Source organism: Crassostrea angulata, chromosome 5, assembly GCF_025612915.1.
Source record: "Crassostrea angulata isolate pt1a10 chromosome 5, ASM2561291v2, whole genome shotgun sequence".
Taxonomy (NCBI): Eukaryota; Metazoa; Mollusca; class Bivalvia; order Ostreida; family Ostreidae; genus Magallana; species Magallana angulata.
Window position 1 is genome coordinate 21,288,714 of NC_069115.1, and position 20,754 is coordinate 21,309,467.

A 20,754-nucleotide genomic window follows, 5' to 3' on the forward strand; every position below is an offset into this window, starting at 1 on the left:
TAATGCTACGTGCCTGGTGTTTGAAATACCATTTACAGATAAGTTGTTAAAAAACTATTTCAATGTACGAGTGCAAATTGATCATGAACTACTAATAAAAGTATTGTAATCAATAAAAATTTCTTTGAAATCGGACAGAAACCCTTTTCAAAATAACCCTTGTTTTCAATGAAATATATATATATAAAGGGTGAAAAAATGACATAATTTGTGCGCGCGGTTGTACAAATAATTACCCCTCCCCCAACCACCGCGCCAGTCGCATGATAATCATGTGATTATGAGCAAGTGCGTGCGCATAGTGATGTTTTGGTAAATGGCGACGTCCACATGACAAGGAACTATATAATCTGTAAAATGAAGTTTAAGCTTTATAGATTAGCTGTTTTATTTGTATTTATGCCATATATTTACACAGAAAAATGCCTGGTTAACAACAAAGACTTTTCTGCCGTTGAAAGGTAAACAAAACTTCGTGAGTCGAAGAATGAAGCAAAACTTGTTTTATAAATGTAGTTCGAATTTTCTCTCTTTTTTTGTCTAGTATATCAACCAATTTACCAAGCAAAATCATAAAAATCTTTACATAGATTTCTATTTTTAATTAAAAATTATGCAATCCTCAAAAACGGATGGTTGCATACAGAGTTTTAAAACAGTTTTAAACTTAGCATCAATTTTATTTATCCATATCAAGGTTTGGTCCCTGGGAGGTGATATCATATGATGGTAACAACACTTACCAAATAAATCTGTGTGGGAGAGTCCCTACCTACAGTGCAGGGGTCGGGAAACCCAACTGCCACAATGATACAGTGGTGTGCATGGTCCAAGACGGCCAGGCCTTCTCCCTGGCCAATTACACCAACAACACAATAAATTCCCCATCGAACGACCAAGAAGCAGAGATGTGGATAGTGAGGAACGGCGATGGGTGTCCTGATTTGGCTGGAGAGAATCTGAACAGTATCATCAACCTTAAATGTGGCAAAACTCTGGTGTGTAAACCCTTGATCATTTTCTTTATGAGTGGATTACACTGTATGTGATTTCACAATAAACTGTAATGTGCCAATTTTATTTTCTCTAGACATTCATAGATTTACACAAATTTTAGAAAAAAAATAATGTTACATGATTTATGCATCAAAGAAAATAGAATAAATTAAGATAACTTCTGTCTTTTATTTTTCACAAATGAATAATATGATGAAATAACTAACTCAGCCAGTTTTATCAATGAGAACCCCATAGATGCAGATATATATTTCATTGCAAGCTATTCTCTTTAGTTTAGTAAAGTTTTAAAAAAGATTATCCCAATGGGTATGATTGCTTCATATCATTAATAAATAAGTGCTTATCACCGGTAAAAGGCAAAATATGTATGGTAAATTAAGATGTAGATACATATGATCGAGAAGTAAATGAAGATAAATGATTGATAAAAAAAAAAAACCCAGAAAAAAATATCTACAAAATTTTGCTTGTAGGGTTTTCCAAAGTTTCTTGAGCATACATACTGCACGTCATACTTTGAATGGAGAACTAGCTATGCCTGTCGGAATATGCCGGTATCTCATCACGAGGTCCCCTGCTATGTTTACAACGAAAAGGGACAGCTGATCGACCTTAGTGCACTGGTGAAGACCCAGGGGGGGTATTTGGTGGACTCGGCGGAGGGATGGGAGTTCTACATCAATGTGTGCAGGGACATCACAGCAGGTAAATCAGATAAGTGCTGATTTGTTGAGATGATATGATCATGTTCTAGACAGATAATGTTTTTTTTAAATCTAACTGGTAGTTGAATTGACCAATCAAAGTCAACCATTTGCAATATAATCATGTTAATGTATTGGAATAGGTAAGGAGTAATTTGAAAATTAAGTGAAAAAAAATTTACAATTTTTGACCTTAAAGTATTTGTTAACTGTGATGTTTAATGATAGTGAAATACATGCAAGCTCTGCCCCACTTTCTCCATCATATATATTGAAATTACTCAAATCAGTTCTCAACTTAAATCCAGAACAGACAAATGCATAAATTTGAAGTAAAACCTCAGCTTTGAGGCTGAGAATTAAGATGAGGAAAGTTGGTGACCTTGAGGTCAGAGGTCATTATCACACTTGACCTTAATTGTTACAGGTACAGGGGACAAAACAGCCCAGTGTCCCCAGGGTAGTGCGGCCTGCAGGGTGAAAAATGACACGTCCATAGACATGGGCCACACGAACAAGAAGTTACAGGTGGATGCCAGGGGCCACCCCACCCTCACCTATACCTCCAATGTGACCGTCCCTGGCTGCACCGCCAAACCTAAAACAACCATCCAGTTTGTCTGTCCAGAGTCTGGCGGGGTTCGTTTTTCAGTGTCTTTTTTCTAGAATTATTTTTATTTAATCTTTGCTACTGGTATTTTTTAAAAAAAATTTTGTCTTTTAATTTTTCTAGGAATCTTTTAAAAAACTTATCTAGCAATTTTAAAATGATTTTTAGTACTTGAGTACTTAAAAAAATCATGTTAATTTTTAGCTTAGAGGAAACCTTTTGTTGCTTCTATACAGCACAAGATGAACTAGTTATTACTATTAATTTATGGGGGTTTTTTTCGTATGGGAAAAATGAAAAATAACTCACCATGAACAGTTCGTTTCATTTAGAACATTTTTGTCTGTCTCATATGAAAATGAAATATGTATTGTTAAAAATGTTACCTTAAAAATAGTTTTTGTTTGTTTTGCGTATAGAGTGAGGACCCCCAGCTTGAATTCGATTTCAACTGTGAGTACCGAGTCTTGTGGAAAAGGGAGCACGCCTGTCCAGATGTGGCTGTGACTTCATCCACCTGTCACCTACACAATCCACAGAGAAATCTCGACATAGATCTGAGTCCACTCACAAACTCACCAGGTATGACATTGGGAAACTCAAAAAAGGAAGATGTTGAAGCATTTACTTTTCAGGGTTGTCATATGGCAGAAAATTTACATCTTAAAAATTTTAAGGTTGTACGCAGATAACCATAACATCTAGTAAGACTGTATTATAAAGTTGCCCCTCTTTTCCATCAAAGTATAAAGATGGATATATGACCTTAAAATAGTGATATATAATGTCTAATAATACAAGAAAAATAAACATATTTAACATTTAAAAAATAATATTTATAAGCATTCATTACATGCTTCATAATGAACTTCATGGTTAAAAATTATTTTGACATTTTTTGTTACAATAGCTGATACTGTAGCAGTTACTCTAGAATGAATTTTCCAATCTCCATTTTCTTTGAAATACCACAATACATTCATATGTACATAGCAATAGAAAGCTTAAAAAATTGACTTCGTATAAAAAAAGAAAAAAAGAATGATTTAAAAATTTAGGTATGATTGTTAAGTTGTTTTGTATTTTGCAGGTGTGGATAAACCTTATGAAGTGTACGTGAACGCCTCGGGCCCGGGTTCTCGCCCCATGAGGTACTACATCAACGTGTGCGGAGAGCTGGGGATACAGTGCCCGGACGATGAGAGCGTGAGGGGCGTGGCAGTCTGTCAGACCATGGTGGGCAACTCCAGCTGGGGCCACGTGCTCGGGAAAACTGACCACCAAGAACTCAAGTAGGTTCAGTACAAATAGAATACCACCAAGAAAGTTCATTACACAAACCAGCGACCATCTCTCCGATGTTCTTTAATTTGGATTAAAATATATTATTTAATTTACACAGGTTTATGAATTAAGAAATTACAATTTTTTTAGGTAGTGAAGCTTTAAATAAAATAAAATTGCCATTAAAAATGAATTGTATTTTCATTAAAATTTCAAACCACCTTTCAAATCAAAAGTTTCAATATGCATTTTATCTTATGGAGTTTTAATTACAATTATCTACAAATGAATTTATTAAGTTATTAGCCTGTGTGAAATCTCAAATGACTTGTGTTTTTATGTAATTTAAAAAAGTTTGATGAAGAATTTGAAATGATACTGACCTAAAGAATTCTGCAAGATTTTAACTACATGTATAACATTTTGTTTAATATGTACTCCTAACTTTGTTATAGATATGTAGATGGCCTGTTGACTCTGACCTACAAAGGAGGAGAAAAGTGTAACCACAACCATTTCCAGCGAGAGACCATCATCAACTTCCACTGTAATCACTCCGCAGGTAAAGTAACAGTTGTACTTTGTCTTTTTTTTACATGGAAAATACAGGTAGATACATCTACATCTACATGACAGTCGCTTGTAGGTGATGATTTGTTACTAGTGTTACTTTTCACTTGTTTTTTTTTCTTTTCCAAATTGATGAAAATAGCTAATGAGAAATGTGAAAGTGTCATGTCTTGTGCATAAATGCTTCAGATTCAATTGAATATACCATTGTACACACACACATACTCTCTCTCTCTGTCTCTCTCTAGATCTCTCTCTCTCTCTCTCTCTCTCTCTCTGTTTTTAAATTATATATATTTTGTCAACCAACAATGAAAACATTATTTTGCCCCCCATTCCTTTTTCTCTCTCCCCTAGCTCTCACCCACTCCTTCTCTCTATTAATTATAAGTATTCTGATGGATGACTTTTTTTTTGTCAGCGTACAACGGTCAGGGTTGGCCGGTGTTTAACAGGGAGGAGGACTGTAGCTACCTGTTTGACTGGGACACAAAGTACGCCTGTCTGGACCACCCTGTCATAGAGGAGTGTCGCGTCAACCACAACGGAAAGAGATTCGATTTATCTCCCTTGGTCAAACACACTGGTATTTACGTAATTGACATATATGCCATAATAGTCTTAATCATTACTAAGCAGTTTTGAATTCAAGGATTGCATTTTGATGTACATATGTAATAAAAAAAAAACATTCAGATTAATTTAATGTTTCATTAATGGAAAATATTTTTTATTAAATTTTGTAAATATTTTACTATACCGGGTATAAGGAATTATTTAAACAGTATAATGCTTTTTTTGATGGTTCATGTGGAATATGAAGGTAGCGACATTGCAGCAAAAAAAATACACCTAACCGGCATTAGCATGCTTTGCTCTGACCCTCTAACTATTGGTCGTATTTTGAAGGTAAAAACTGGAACGTGTTGGAGGGCGGGGGCCAAGACGGGCTGAGTATGTACTACATCAACATATGTAGTGACCTCATCCACAGTGACCAGGCCGCGCGCTGCAAGTCTGACTCCTCCGTCTGTCTCCTAGGTACAGTAACAAGACCCTGTATTGATGATATAATAGAATCTGTGGTCGTATTATTGTGAGTCATATTGTACATGACCATTGTATGATTGTTTCAGATAATTCTGGGGCACACAGTTTGGGTCGCTACCTCCAAAACCCGACCTTTGACCCGCGATCCAACACCATACAGATAACCTACACGGAGGGAGATCCATGCCGGGACAACACACAGAAAAAGTCCTCTGTCATCACATTCATTTGTAAACCAGGTACGTTTGCACCCGAGGAAATTTTTGATAATTAATTTATGTTTTAGTTTACTTTTTATCTCCCTTTCGACTCTTTGTCATACAGTACATATTACATTTACTGCTTGTTAGAACATCTCAATAGGCTGAGATACTGTACATGTAGAACATGTGTGATTTTAAGCCTAGGCTCTGAAATTACACAACTTATCGGCTAAAGATGAATATACATGTAGTTCTATCACATATAATGGGATTCACTTGATTATGTTTTAAAGCAGATTTTATCTTTGCCGGCGTTAAATGTTTACACATGTGTATAGCCTAGTAACTATAATTATAATTTTTTTCTTCATTTTGTTTGTTAATCAACAACATAATTGTTTTGACTTTAGTGTAAGTTAAGAAACCAAATAACTATGCATTTGCACACTTTAAATGATGATTTGCTTTGAGAATAACATTGAATATTCAGTGTGTAGTTGTACAAGAAATTCTGAAACACTGAACTTTAGACATAGCTGTGTGTACTTTAATTTATACAGGAGACATGGACAGTGGGCCTGTGTTTTTGAGACGGTCCCTGGACGAGTGTGTGTATGAGTTTGAGTGGCAGACAGCGGCCGCCTGTGTCCTTTCCAGGGAGACCGGCTCTGGTTGTAAGGTGTACAATGAAGACTTGGGTAAGTCACCTGATGGATCTAGTGTTAACACTCTGTGTTGCATACATTGTTCATAGTTCATGTATTTTACCTTTAAAATCCCCAAATTTACATCTGATTCTCCAAAAACTATAATTTTGTAAATGAAGTGATTCATATTGAATCTTCTGTATAAATGAGTTACCCGCAAAAGTAATTTTTCTTGCCTAAGAACATTTGTTTCAAAATTCATTAAGTCCTAAGGATGAGAAAATTAATTATGATCTTATTCATAATTTTGTAGGAATAAACTTTGACTTCAATAAGCTACAGGCTGCGGAGGGCCACTATTACAATGTGACAAACGGAGATTACGACTACATCCTGAACCTGTGTGGACCGGTGAAGAACACCCTGTGTGACCAGAAAGCCTCACAGGTGACGAACCCAGGGGTGTGTCAGGTCAAGCATGGAGGGACAGCAGCGTAAGTGTGTCCGCTGATAAAAGCATAGCATTAAATAAATATAAAAAATAACTTAGATGACAGTTATGTGTGTGAGTCGGCATGAACAGAGTAGAAAGAATCTTTAGTCACAAGAAAGAAACAATTGCAGGCAAAAAATCACCAGTTATATACAATATGTGTAGATTTGGTCATTAAAATTCCATGTGAACTAAGCTTAGATATCAGCAGCTGCTTTTTTTATTTAGAAAATTATGTTGTAGGTTTACAACTTAGACATTTTTTAATTTCATTGTTACATTGACATGTCTTGCAAATATGAATGGCTCAGGCAAATGTGAATTCATAAATCAAAACATTTGAAATATTTTACCATTTCACTTCCTGTTGTAAACTTTGAACATTCAACTGTAAGATATGATCTTGACAGATGTTCTTGATGCACAATGTTTATTTACTGTCTCTCAACAACAGGGATGCTTTTGTCACTGGACAAGCCAACACTAACCTCACATATTACGATGGACTTGTGAAGATCAAATATGAGCAGGGGGAAATGTACAACAGCAACCCTCCAACCCCGAGACGCACAGAAATCACCCTCATCTGTGACCGTCATGCAGGGCGGGGGTCCCCTGTATTTGTAGATGAAGGGTTGACCAGCAGTGGAACCTATACCTTTGCCTGGAACACAGAGTATGCCTGTCCTAGCAGTCCAATAGAGTGTACAGCCACAGGAGGTGGCAGGCAATATGACTTATCTAGGTATGTAGTGGCAGGCAATATGACTTGTCTAGGAATGTAGTGACAGGCAATATGACTTGTCTAGGTATGTAATATCAGGCAATATGACTTATCTGGGTATGTAGTATCTGGCAATATGACTTGTCTAGGAATGTAGAGGCAGGCAATATGACTTATCTAGGTATGTAGTATCAGGCAATATGACTTGACTGTGTAGGTATGTAGGGGCAGGCAAGATGACTATCTAGGTATGTTGTGGCAGGCAATATGACTTGTCTAGGAATGAAGGGGCAGGCAATATGACTTGTGTAGGTATGTAGAGCCAGGCAATTTGACTTGGCTTGTCTTGGTATATAGTGGCAGTCAATGTGACTTATCTAGATATGTAGGGGCAGGCAATATGACTTATCTAGGTATGTAGCATCAGGCAATATGACTTTTCTTGGTTTGTAGTGGCAGGCATATGACTTGTGTAGGCATGCAGTGCCTGGGATAAGACTTGTGTAAGTATGTAGAGCCAGGCAATATGACTTATGTACTAGGTATATGTATGTAGAGGCAGGCAATATGATTTGTCTAGGTTAGTAGGAACAAGTGTTTAAAAAATTGTGCATGAGCCAACAACAATATGAATCATTTGGGTTTTCAGTAACAACCAGAATGATACTATATGTGTAGATGAAATATAAGTATGGATATCAGTATAATATTCTGAATTGATTTTGTCATCAAAGTATTAAAACATATAATGACATAAGAACACCTGCTGTATTCCTGTTAGTACTTGCAGTGCTTTGATTTTTGTTGACCAGTTTGTCAAGGGGAACAGATGAAGAGAACTGGGCGGTGGTGGATGAGTCCAACCCTGGCTCCAGGAAGAAGTTCTACCTGAACGTGTGCACCCCCCTGAAGGAGATTCCAGTGGGGTCGGGCTGTAGTCCCTTTGCAGCAGTCTGTCAAACTAGTTACCAGAATTCACAGGTATCATATAGTTGTTTGCATTATGTAAACAAAATCATATGAAAAATCTATCCTTAGCTATGATACTTTATGTTATAATATACATTTTATTGACATATTTCTTACTGACAATTAACGCAATCTTTTTTTAAGCACGGGTATGAACGGGATTATTAGTGTACAAATTATGTTATATCATGAATTTTTTAGAATTAGTTTTACAGTACATCTTTATGTATAAATCAGAACTGCCTAAGTGATATCAGTATTTTTGTACAAAATAGGATTATAATTATGAATAAATATGATTTTTTTTAGTAATATTTATAAATTATTATAAATTAAAATAACCAGATAATGTCCAAACTAGTACAGTGAGATTTTATGTCTATCTGTAGGAACAGCTGGTGTTTGATAACCTCGGGGAGGTGACCTCGGGCCCCACTGTGGAGGGGGAGGGACTGCTGACTCTCAGGTACGTCAGCGTCAAGAACGAGTGCCAGGGGAAGAACTGGACTTCCACCATCCACTTTGTCTGCAAGAAAGGTGCCCTGGTAAGTCAACATTTTCTTCTTTAATTGGAGCCATTTTGGAAAAGAGTTTTGGTTGTATCATAATGATTTTCTTTTTCAAATGTCAACTATTTTGAGATTATATTTAGTATTATTTATAAATTATCATAAATTTTTTTTTTCTGAAATGATACATGTATTTAATTCTTTTCCCCCATCTTTTTATGCATTAGGCTAAAGGTCCCAACCCCCCACAGAAGATAGGGGACTGTGAGTACTCTTTTGTGTGGGAGACCGAGGCGGCCTGCCCAATAGCAGACACGAACATCGAGGGTAAAAACTGTAGCATCAAGGACCGCAACTCTGACTACACGTTCGACCTCTCGCCTCTACGTAAGAGTGGGGATCAAGATTTCTATGAAGTTACTGCCATGGGTGGATATAAGATCAGGGTAAGGGACTTTTGTTTACTTAATGAATATTTCATTTTTTTTTAAAGATGGAGGTAGTTTTTTCCCTTAGATAAGGTACACAGTTGTTGTTAAAGCAAACAGAGTCACATTTTTTTTTCAATTGAGTAAATAAATACTCAACAATTTAGTCATATAAATAATTTTTTTTTAAATTAACCAAATTAACACAGAAAAACTATTTTTGATTTTCTTTATTTCCACAATTTTCAACATAGTATTATATAATAAATTTTGATTATAATTAATATATAGATTATAGTAAAAATTAAATTTACATGTATATTGATTTTTAAAAAAAAGTTAAACCTCATCTCTCTGTGTATGTGTAGATGAACCTGTGTGGTAGCATAAAGTCACCACACTGTGCGGCGATAGAGGGGGCGGAATCAGCTGCCTGTCTGGAGACCGCCGCGGGACTGTCCCAGGGACTTGCCACCCTCTCCCATACTCTGGACTATTCCGAGGACGGCAGACTCATGATGACCTTTGATGGGGTCAGGCAGCAGAATGGTGGGTAGTTAGTACCATGTGTATCTTTATAGAGCTGTTTTACTATGTAAACGTTTTTCATGTATTTCTAACAGATTTTTCACAATACATGTATTTCAAACTTTTGCACAAACTGAAAAATTTAAAAAAGCATATTTTTAAATTATAAAAAGGTCATTATTTGATAAATACCCAGTCTGTAAGGTCATGAATGTTATGAAATTCTCTTTAAAATGGCCATCACTTCTATATTAACATTTCTGTTATTAATAAGTAATTTTGGGTTGGAATGACATATAATGAAATATTTTGATCTCTATCTAAGGCTATTGGAAAGAAAGTTTTAATGATTAAATATTGAATTGTAATTCATGTACTGAAAAAAAAATCAACAGGTCTGTCTTTGTATCTTTTAATAATTTAATTATGGATATCTGAATCAGACCGTGAAGTAAACTCACTCTGCAATGTTAAATTCAATAGTCATCATTACTAATGTAGTAATATTTTTTAATATCCTCCAAAACTGTAGGTCAGAGAACCCAGGTGATAGTTCTGTTCCTGTGCAGACAGAATATCCCCCTTGGGGCCCCAGAGTTTGTCCGGAAGGAAGAGAATGCCTACTACTTTGACTTTAAGACCTCCCTGGCCTGTCGCCCCCAGCCGGTGGACTGTCAGGTACAAGACGAGAAGGGAACTCAGTATGACTTATCTCCCCTGGCCCGCGCCGGGACCAACTGGCAGGTGTTGGATACTCGGCCGGGATACTCCGACCTGACTTATTACATCAACGTCTGTCGACCAATCAACTCTGTGGCTGGATCAACCTGCCCAGGTCAGTGAGATAAAACAAGGTTTAACACACAGTTTACAAATTTTAAAAGATTTGTCTATAGATTCTACCTTCAATCATGATGATACTTTTTTTTATTTGGACGTTGTTATAATTTTGCAATTTAAAATGGCATATTTTTACTCTTTTTAATATGTAATACATGTATAGGGTGACTGTCTGTTACATGTATTTTTTGCAGATGCAAAAGTTCTCAAAATACATGTTTGTTTTACATAATGTATAATTATGGTACTTATTTTTTAAAAAAAAACAATGCATAGAGTGATGAATCTGGAAAATTTTAGTCATCATAAATGTGATAAGAATATCCCCACACAAACAATTCCCAATATTAATCAAGAAGTGTTATTGCATCATAAACTGTAAGTAAACCAAAGTGTGCTTTGTCTTCAGGGGGCCCTGTAGGGGGGTGTCAGGTGTCCAACTCGGGCCGTGCCTTCAACATGGGGTACATTCAGTCCCAGCCGGTGGTGGCAGGGAATGGGACCCTTACCCTCAGGTACATCGGGGGCGACCGCTGTCACAAGGGCAAGCCCAACGAGGCCCCCCGCAGCACCAGGATCAACTTCTTCTGCTCCCCTTCAGAGGTCAGAGTTCAAAGTTCAGCTGGCTGGGTTATTCTGTGGCTGCTCATCTCTTTTCATTTGAATGTTTAAAAACTGTTTTCATTTGAATGTTTAAAAACTGGCTTTTGACCAATTCTCTGCTTTGCGTCCCTCGGGGGCTAATATAATCAATGTTGCCCTCAACCTCGGTCAATATTTGTATATTAATGTTTTGTGTTACTCTGTTCACAGCACAGTCCGGCCTTTGAGGCAGAGACGGACACCTGTGAGTACATCTTTAACTGGCTGACCCCCGCCGCCTGTCCGGTACAGGTAAGTCACTGACCGGTCAGCTCTTAAAGACAGCTTACTGGAGTCTCTTATGGTACTTCACGCTTACTTCTTATATTTCAAACTTTGAAAAACAATATATTCAAGATAAACCATCTCAAAGGTTTTCCTAAAATTGCCTTCACCAATGGCAATTTCTGTTGAATTTTAGTATGGAATTAAGGTTTTTGACAAATATGAAAAATAAAATTGCCATTATTATAGTTTGTAAAGAGCATTCTTGTTTAATATTGGCATAAACATTATGGCAGCATGACATACTTGACCATTTACTAATTATACAACTCTTGTTTACATAATTATATTTCTCAACTGCTAGTTAGTACAGTTAAGATAATTATTAGTAAGCGTCTTTGCTAATCATGAATCCTTGTGCTTTTTTCCAACAGAGAATTGTGGGTCAAAACTGTGTTGTGTCAGACCCCCTGTATGGCTATTCCTTTGATTTCAATAAACTCCGCAAAGCTGATGCTAATTATCTGGTGACGTCTGGGGAGTATGCATACGAACTGAATGTGTGTGGTCCCCTGGTCAAATCCAGCAAGTGCACAGACTCCTCCATAGCATCCTGTCAGACCAAGCCAGCCGACAGCAACTTCCATTTTGATGCAGGTATGTTTAATGATGTAATGTACTGGGAGATGGCATCTTAAAAAGGAAAAGGAATATTGGGTCAAAAGTTAAAAAGAATGCATTCTTATCTATGAAATTTACTAAAAACATTGTGCATTGGCTATTCGGTACATACCACTGGTGAAAAACTTATCAAAATGCTGTACTTTTAGAATAGTAAATCATGAAATTTGCTATTTTAAAATTTGCCTTTAAACTTAATATAGATATTATGATTCATTTTTGGATATCATGAACTCACATTATGTTCATAATTATTGATGCTTAAGTGGAAAAAAGTTGTAAATCGGCTGAAAATAGTTTTCAATGTATTTATGTGAACTGTTAACCTAGGAAACATTATTATATTATAATATTAATTATGCGTATTAGCTTTGGCTACTTTTTATAATGTTTTTATTTACCAGTAATGTTAATGAAAACTACATTGTTTTGTATCACCTAGGTCACAGCAGTAGCAGCCTGGTGTACGACTCAGGGGAGATAACTCTGACCTACGACAACGGACACCTCTGTCACCAAAAGTATAACCGCTCCACCGTCATCACCTTTGTCTGCGACCAGTCCAAAACCGGTCTGGCGGGTCCCACCTTCCTCAACGAGACAGAGGACTGTGTCTATCAGTTTGTGTGGCCCACCGCCCAGGCCTGTCCCCCCTTCAAGGTCGCTGACTGTGGGCTTAGAGATCCCAGCGGGGGGCAGTACGACCTGTCCAGCCTTTCCCTGAACGATGACAATTATCAGACCATTGACCACGTCGCCAAGAAGAAGTACATTTTTAACGTGTGTCGCTCGCTTGTTCACCAGAAAGGTGGGTTTGATGTGTATAACAATGGACTTAAAAAACGCTGAAATATTCTTATTATACGTGTAGGACTTAATTGCAAATCTGTTGCAGTCATATGACGGGTTGGTAGGGTGTAGTGTTTTGAGACCGATGCGTAATTTGACATGAATCTTTTTTTTTTCTTTTTCTTACCTGTAAATAAGCTTTCCCTTCAATATTTGTGTAATTACTATTAATTATAAGTTGCTTCAAGTTGATGGATTTTGGTCAAAGCACTTTATTGCAATATCACAACATATAAAATTTTGTCGTTGTCACTTCTGTTTTTACCTGAGTTTACAAACCATCACTATTTAATCCTGTCTCGAAATATAATTGTATGTATTTTTAAATAATGGGATAAATGATTAATTTTCAATGATTTCTTTCAGGGGAGACCTGTCCCTTCAATTCAGCGGCCTGTATCGTTGATCTCGGCGTCACAGATCCCAAGTAAGTGTATATTTCTATCTACAAGAATGTCGGTCAGACTTCCCAATGAACATTACATCACTCCATATGTACATGATAATAATGCAACTGTGAATATGGAAGTACATGCATGTATATTTGTTCTTTATGGGAAGAGTAAGGGGGCTTTCAATAAAGATATACATGCACATGACATTTTGTGAAGAAACTTGTTGAACCTTCATACATGTAGTACTCATATTGAAGCTGTATTTTTAATGGGTTCTCATTTCAACAATTTATTAATATTTAATGCTCTTTAAAAATTCTCAATCTTTTATAATTATAATTATAATTATACTTAATTGCTTATCAACAACTACCAGGTATTGAAAATGACTTTTAATGGCTATCTTTTTTTAATAGGAAGAAGTTCCACAACATCGGGGAGGTGAGCGAGCAGCAGGTACAGTTCCTGGACGGTCACCTACAGCTGGTGTACACAAACGGAGAGGCGTGTAAGGAGGACCCCACCAAACACGTCACCACCCGCATCCTCCTCTACTGCAGCAAAGACTCCATTGTAAGCTCCTTTCTGACATACATCATTCATGCTTGACCCGGGGAGGATCAGAAATATATTTTGATTTGCTGGGTGGTGGAGATGTAATGTAATTAATTTTAATTTTCCAGGGAGGGTTGGGACCCCACCCCCCTTTCCCTAGATTTGCATGTGCATGTCATTCAATCTGTAGTCACTTCAATGATGAAAGGTATTGCAATGCTTATAATTATATAATGACTTTCCATATTGAGGATGATTATAGATTTACCATTAATTTTAAGGGGTTTTTTTCTTTGTTTTTCAAAATCCGTCCAGGATATATAGAATTAAGTATTTTGCTTCTGTAATCATCAAATGTTCTGATGGGAAAAATTTAAAATCAGATGTGTATATGATTTTGTACTTTAGCAACAATTTTTTTTTAAATTGGGAAAATATGATATGATAAGTATATGATCCTATTATTGTGTTGTTCGTTTCAGGACACCTCTCCGGCGGGACACTTTCAGGTGGGGTGTGAACACAGATTTGTGTGGCAGACGGCGGCCGCCTGTCCCATTCAAACCTCCAAGGGCGATGGAGCAAACTGTACTGTCACTAACCCCTCAACAGGTCAGTGAAGCAATCTACACCCCCCCACTTGTACAGACCCTGAAACGTACTACTTCACCACACGCTCGCTATACAGTTCACACGAAACGCTAAGCGATTTACACGAAACGCTGAACGGTTTACACGAAAAGATTCTCGCACGAAATGATTTGTTCGCATTTCACACGCTTTGGACACACTTTTTAACCGGGTTTTCCGAAGGAAAAATCTGGTTATTAAAATGGTGAAAATGGCGGGCGGACGGGCGGCTGCCAAAAGGGTACCCTCATTGTACGGATAACTCCTCCTACAGTTTTCAAGATAGGAAGTTGTTGTTTTAGAGATCAATTGTGCATATATCAGAGGTGTGCATATTGCTAGGATTTTGATTTCCGATAATTTATGAAAAAAAAAATAGCTTTTGAACTTAGTCACTTTTTGGCAAAATATTGCATATAGGGTACCCTCATTGTACGGATAATCCTCCTACAGTTTTCAAGATAGGAAGTTGTTGTTTTGCAGTTCAATTGTACATATATCAGAGGTGTGCATATTGCTAGGATTTTGATTTCCGATAATTAATGAAAAAAATACCAGCTTTTGAACTTAGTCATTTTTTGGCAAAATATTGCATATAGGGTACCCTCATTGTACGGATAACTCCTCTTACAGATTTCAAGAAAGGAAGTTGTTCTTTTGCAGATCAATTGTACATAGGGTATATCAGAGATGTGCATATTGCTAGGATTTTGATTTCTGATAATTTATGAAAAAAATACCAGATTTTGAACTTAGTCACTTTTTGGCAAAATATTGCACTGCCATATGGATTATGGATAAAATTCACATAAAAGAAAACCCGGTTTGCTGTCACATTGACAGCTTTTCACTTGTATCCTGATCGATTCGGGTGCTCTCGGATTTTTACCTTGAATCTGTTTGTAAGAATTAATTTTAAGAAAACACGAATTTCAAATAATAGAAATACTGATAATAGAAACATATATGTACATAAGTATTGAATTGATTAATAATTAATAAATTAATTTGGTACATAGATTTAAAGCAAAAAATTATTTATTCACAGAATTAGCCAAAAATACTACTTCTATAAATATATTTATTGCTCAAGAGAAATATCCATGATTCTAATTAGTGCCGCAAATAATAAAAATTCCAGAGAAAAAAGTTACCGTAACACAATATTCAATATCAAAAAAAAATTCCGTATGATTACAAACTGAAATCGGTTTCAGTATTCGGCGGCATTTGTTTTTTCTTCTCATATTAGTATTTTTATTGGGTTCAGAGAATTTGATGTAAAAATACTAACAGTAAATAAACCTGTAATTATTTACATTGATAATTTTGAAAATTATATAAAATAAAATTAGTCACATAAGTTAGAAAAATGCTATAAAACAACCGATTATTTTTTTTATCTCGTATCATTTGCGTAAATAAATGTTCCGTACATAAAATCACAGAAAAAAAATCAATCAAGTACCATGCATATAAAGAAGATGGGGGAATAAGATGGCGCAAATGCCTTTTGGGTTTAGTAGTGAAATACAATTTTGAATTTATTTTTCCCAAATTAACTCTATTCAAATATATTATAATACAAGTTTGCAAAAGCAAAATTTCTAACAATAGTCAGTTTTTAATATATTTAACAAAAAATAAGAAAAAAAGTATATTGTCGGAAATTTTGGTGGTATCGAACCCGTAACATAAAAACCCTAGATATATAAGTTTAGCTTATGTTAGGTACTCTAACCACTGAGACATTTCAGACACAATGAAGTGGGCTTTTTAAATATCATGTATGACTTTGGCAACGAAACGTTCAATTGTTGGGATATAAAATGATATTTTTAATATATAGTGGGTCTTCTCTCCCATATTCTTTCCATAATAATTAATTGCATGTGTACATTGTAGGAAAATTTCAGTGTGTAAATTACTTGTTGTTTTCTGTTATCAGTGTTTAAATAATTAAAACAATAACTTGTAGAAATATTTTTAATCGGGATTCAGAAGAATTTACTTACCGCATTTTATAGAAATGAACAGTATATTTTCTTTCTATGTTAACATTTAATTTTGTTCAAATTAATGTTCAATAATCTATCATTTAAATTGTGTGCATCATCAAATACTGATTTCGACTACCTTGAAGTCATTAAAATTTCTATTGGCTATTGACAAAAGAAGAGACGCGTGACCATCCAATGAAAACGAATACACAGTTTGATTGACAGGTTCAGCCAGGTGCAGGTCTACTTGATGTCCGAGGTTATGTGTGCTGGTTGTACACAGCCGAATAGTCTCAGTAACGCCTTCTTTCAATATGCGTACCTTTATTTTGTTCGTTAAAAATTAATTCAATATTGTAAAAAGATAAGTATATCATTTCTTATAGATTTTTTTCACGAGAATATCTACAAAGGAGTTTTGCCAATCACAGTTTAAAGTAATGTTTAACACGAGCGCTATTTTGAAACAATTAAATTGTCAGAAAGTTCGGAATGAAATCTGATGAACGTTTTATAATGTTCTCGCATGCTTTGCCCAAAACGATTTACACGCTTTGCCCGAAGCGCTGCACGCTTTGCCCGAAACGCTAAACGGTTTACACGAAACGCTTCACGATTCACACGAATCGCTAAACGGTTTACACGAAACGCTAAATGGTTTACATGAAACGTTTCTCACACGAAAGTTGCACACTTTTTTGGTGTAGTAGTATGTTTCAGGGTCTGTAGTTAAAAAATTTCTTGTTTAATTTAGCTCTAGATTTGAGAGTGTAATGATATGCGTAAACGTATTATAAAAACTTAAATACTATTGCAACGCTTCTCCATTTGTAGGCTATGCTTTTGATTTGAGTTCCCTCAAACGGTCCGAGGGATACACAGTGGATGACAGGAAGGACCACAAGTTTACCCTCAACGTGTGCGGGGCGGTGGCTGGCACCACCTGTGTGGCCTCAACAGGTACTATCTTGTTTACATAGCATAATACATGTACATGTAGCTACATATAGACAGATGTAATAGGTTTTCTCTCCATTCTGTTATAATGTACTTTACCCATACATCATGTGGGGTGGTGGCGGGCACCACTTGTGTGGCTTCAACGGGTACTATCATGTTTACTGTCATAGCATCATAGCTACATATAGATAGATGTCAGTAATATATTTCTCTCTATTCTATGAATACCCTATTTTTCGGAAATTAGGTTGATACTTTTTTTTCCTGACACGTGGACCTCGCCCTATTCATCTTTCGATCATTATTATATGCTGTCATGCATTTTGATCATGTGCATACGATAAACAGGAAATCGATTTTGCGCGGTAAAAATAAAATGAGAACCGTACAAAGGGTAATTACGGGGAGAAAATATCGTCAGGTAGAAATAAAAAAAAACAATTTGTTTTCATAATAGAATACATGAACAATTTTTTTTTCTGCATATTCAACATAAAACTTTCGATGAAATTTTAGCCAGGTGTCTCTGAAATCAGTCAGGGTAGCGCTTACTTTGTTTATACACAGTTGAACTCTCGGCACGTGCTACTCATGCCTGCAGGCTTCAATAAGATCAGAGGTTGACTCGTGTGTATATACACAGTAAAAAGTCGCACAGAGATACAGGGTGACATGTGCTACCGTAATCATGCCTCCGGCTAGGTTACTATCCCCCGGTTAACACCAGTTTGTACACATGGCAGGGAAGTAATAAAAAAACGATCTTAAATAAAAACCGGCCGTACTGAATAAATTGGTTTGAAAATTTTGATGCAATTTCAGACATTTTCTTGAAGAAATACATTTTATTTCCCTTTTGTTTAAAACTGTGAAATAAGATTAAAGGCTACTATATGATAACCTTATTGGTTTAACCATTTATTCATTAGAACTAGTGGTAATTTTTCGACCAATTCTTCGAAGTCGACCTATTTATACTTTTTTTTATTTTTTGACCTAATTTTTGAAAAATACAGTATAGTGTACTTTAACCGTATGTATTGTTGCAGGTACTTGCCAAGTGGAAAAGAAAGGCGAGATGAGAGCGTTCAGTGCTGGGAAATGGAACGCCAATCTCCAATACGACGATGGCATTCTGTTCCTGAATTACTCCGGGGGAGACAAATGTCATAACAACCAGTTTGAGCGGAACGTCATCATCAGCTTCATCTGTTCCCATGGGGCGGGGCAGGGTCAGCCAGAGTTCATCGCTGAGACTGGCGACTGTACTTATCAGTTTGTCTGGCACACAGAGTTAGCATGTGAAGAACAGGTACTTACATGTACAAGTTGTCAAAGTTTTCTGCTCTCCCACCCATAAAATATCGCTTTTTTATTGAATTGATTCTGCCCTTCAATGGTTAATGTAATTATATTAAAAATAAGTAAGAATGGAATAAATTTACAGTTCAGATTTACCTTTAGTTAGTACACTTTCATAGAGCAACTTTGCAAAATGATTGAAGTTATAGCACAAATGATATTTTTAATTTATTGTGTATGTGCCATGAGATTTTTTGAGTGATTTTTGTTTTGGTATTTTTTTTGTCATAAAGGTCAGATGCTCTGTAGAGAAGGATGGCTACACAGTAGATTTGTCTCCCCTGATCAAGATGTCTGGTCATCACTTGGCAGTGTCTACCGCAGGACATGGGACAGACACGGATGGCACGTTTTACATCAACATCTGCAGGCCTCTGAACCCCATATATGGCAAACTGTGTCCCCCAGGGGCCAGTGCTTGTCAGGACAGAGTTGGAAAGCCACCCATTGTAAGTCAGTCAACTAAACAGAAACTGTAATTGTATGGCTGTATATTAATAAGAAAAAAATTAAACATACATTTAGAGAGAGAGAGAGAAAGAGAGAGAGAGAGAGAGAGAAGAGAGAGAGAGAGAGAGAGAGAGAGAGAGAGAGAGAGAGAGAGAGAGAGAGAGAGAGAGAGAGAGAGAGAGATGGGATGGCTTCAAGAATAACACACTCTACAATGTATGTACAGTGTATTTTGTCCTAAATTGGACATTGAGGACTTTTTGTCAAAATCTAATTGAGTGTAGTGAATATAGACTAAGTCAGCTATTGGGTTACCATAGCTTTTCTTGCACATTATATCGGAAATCTTTTTTTTTTCATTTTTAAAAAAATCAAGTTGATGAATCAGTGTTTTTTTTAATTAGTGCACAATATTGCTATCTAAAAAACCCTTTTATATTGTGTTTTTCAGAGTTTAGGTAAAGCTAGAACCCGACCACAGCTGGATCCCGTGTCCAACAAGATTGTCCTCTTGTATGACCACGGATCTCCCTGTCCGTCCAACCCCGCCGCCAACATCACCTCCAAAATCGTCTTCAACTGCAAACCAGGACCTTTAGCTGTAAGCTTCAAGCTCTGAACATTTCAAAATTGTCAATTGAATGTACCTATAAAACTCTAAGGATAATAAAATGGTCAAGGACATGTTAAACAGTATTTTCAGCAATTTTAATCATACTATTTCAATTTCTTGGTGTTGCTGAGTATTTTAGTTTTGGAATACATGGCCTGGTGTCTCAATCACTTCAGATAAAGCCTAAGTCTTTTTTAATAACTTTTTTAGGTTTCAGTGTTTTTGTACCAGTTTTAAGCCCTATATGTTTCATTGTGTGGTACATGTATACGCGTACTCTAGTTTTGGAGTACATGGTTGGGTGTCACAATTTCTCATGATAAAGCCCTAATCCCTAATTTCAGTCTTTTAGTGCTTCTGTATCAGAATACAGTCCCATTATGTTGCATTGCAGGGTGTTCCAGTTTTGGAGTACGTTGCTGGATGTCAGTACATCTTTGAGTGGGATACCAATGTTGTGTGTGAGAGAAACAACACAGACACTGCAAAGGGGAAATGTGTGTATCAGGACCCCGTCTCGGGGGCGTTGTACAACTTCACTGGACTCAGAAAGGCACAGCCTATCAAGGTAAACCCTTTGTAAACAAAGCTTTGACAGTTTTTCAGGTAGATCATTTTCACTATATGGTTTTTGATGATTGTTGCTTGTCTAGAACAGCTTGGTGTAGGAGAATTAGTTTTCTTTGTTGTTATATGCAGGTATCATGTCATGTGATATTTTTTAACCATCCTAGTATTTAACCTTCAAGTTGTATAAAATGTTATATGACACTGATGCTTGTAAATTTAAATAGAAATAGAAATTGAAGTAAA

At 36.3% G+C, this 20,754-nt stretch overlaps 1 protein-coding gene across 1 annotated transcript in view; it reads left to right on the forward strand.

Moving 5' to 3' along the window:
* The first annotated feature begins 296 nt into the window (after positions 1-296).
* LOC128184146 (cation-independent mannose-6-phosphate receptor-like) overlaps positions 297-20,754 on the forward strand; it is a 32,578-nt gene continuing 12,120 nt past the window's right edge. The window contains exons 1-30 of the mRNA XM_052853496.1: positions 297-461; positions 698-998; positions 1,494-1,725; positions 2,152-2,363; positions 2,754-2,916; positions 3,425-3,626; positions 4,074-4,180; positions 4,610-4,774; positions 5,098-5,229; positions 5,325-5,477; positions 6,002-6,139; positions 6,402-6,582; positions 7,036-7,326; positions 8,118-8,286; positions 8,664-8,819; positions 9,011-9,229; positions 9,580-9,760; positions 10,272-10,574; positions 10,989-11,182; positions 11,393-11,473; positions 11,881-12,103; positions 12,570-12,935; positions 13,343-13,403; positions 13,788-13,944; positions 14,409-14,538; positions 17,391-17,516; positions 18,566-18,828; positions 19,112-19,327; positions 19,780-19,929; positions 20,336-20,509. Of these exons, the coding sequence (XP_052709456.1) occupies positions 331-461; positions 698-998; positions 1,494-1,725; positions 2,152-2,363; positions 2,754-2,916; positions 3,425-3,626; positions 4,074-4,180; positions 4,610-4,774; positions 5,098-5,229; positions 5,325-5,477; positions 6,002-6,139; positions 6,402-6,582; positions 7,036-7,326; positions 8,118-8,286; positions 8,664-8,819; positions 9,011-9,229; positions 9,580-9,760; positions 10,272-10,574; positions 10,989-11,182; positions 11,393-11,473; positions 11,881-12,103; positions 12,570-12,935; positions 13,343-13,403; positions 13,788-13,944; positions 14,409-14,538; positions 17,391-17,516; positions 18,566-18,828; positions 19,112-19,327; positions 19,780-19,929; positions 20,336-20,509 (5,577 nt within the window). The 5' untranslated portion in view covers positions 297-330. The remainder of the gene's footprint in view (positions 462-697; positions 999-1,493; positions 1,726-2,151; positions 2,364-2,753; positions 2,917-3,424; positions 3,627-4,073; positions 4,181-4,609; positions 4,775-5,097; positions 5,230-5,324; positions 5,478-6,001; positions 6,140-6,401; positions 6,583-7,035; positions 7,327-8,117; positions 8,287-8,663; positions 8,820-9,010; positions 9,230-9,579; positions 9,761-10,271; positions 10,575-10,988; positions 11,183-11,392; positions 11,474-11,880; positions 12,104-12,569; positions 12,936-13,342; positions 13,404-13,787; positions 13,945-14,408; positions 14,539-17,390; positions 17,517-18,565; positions 18,829-19,111; positions 19,328-19,779; positions 19,930-20,335; positions 20,510-20,754) is intronic.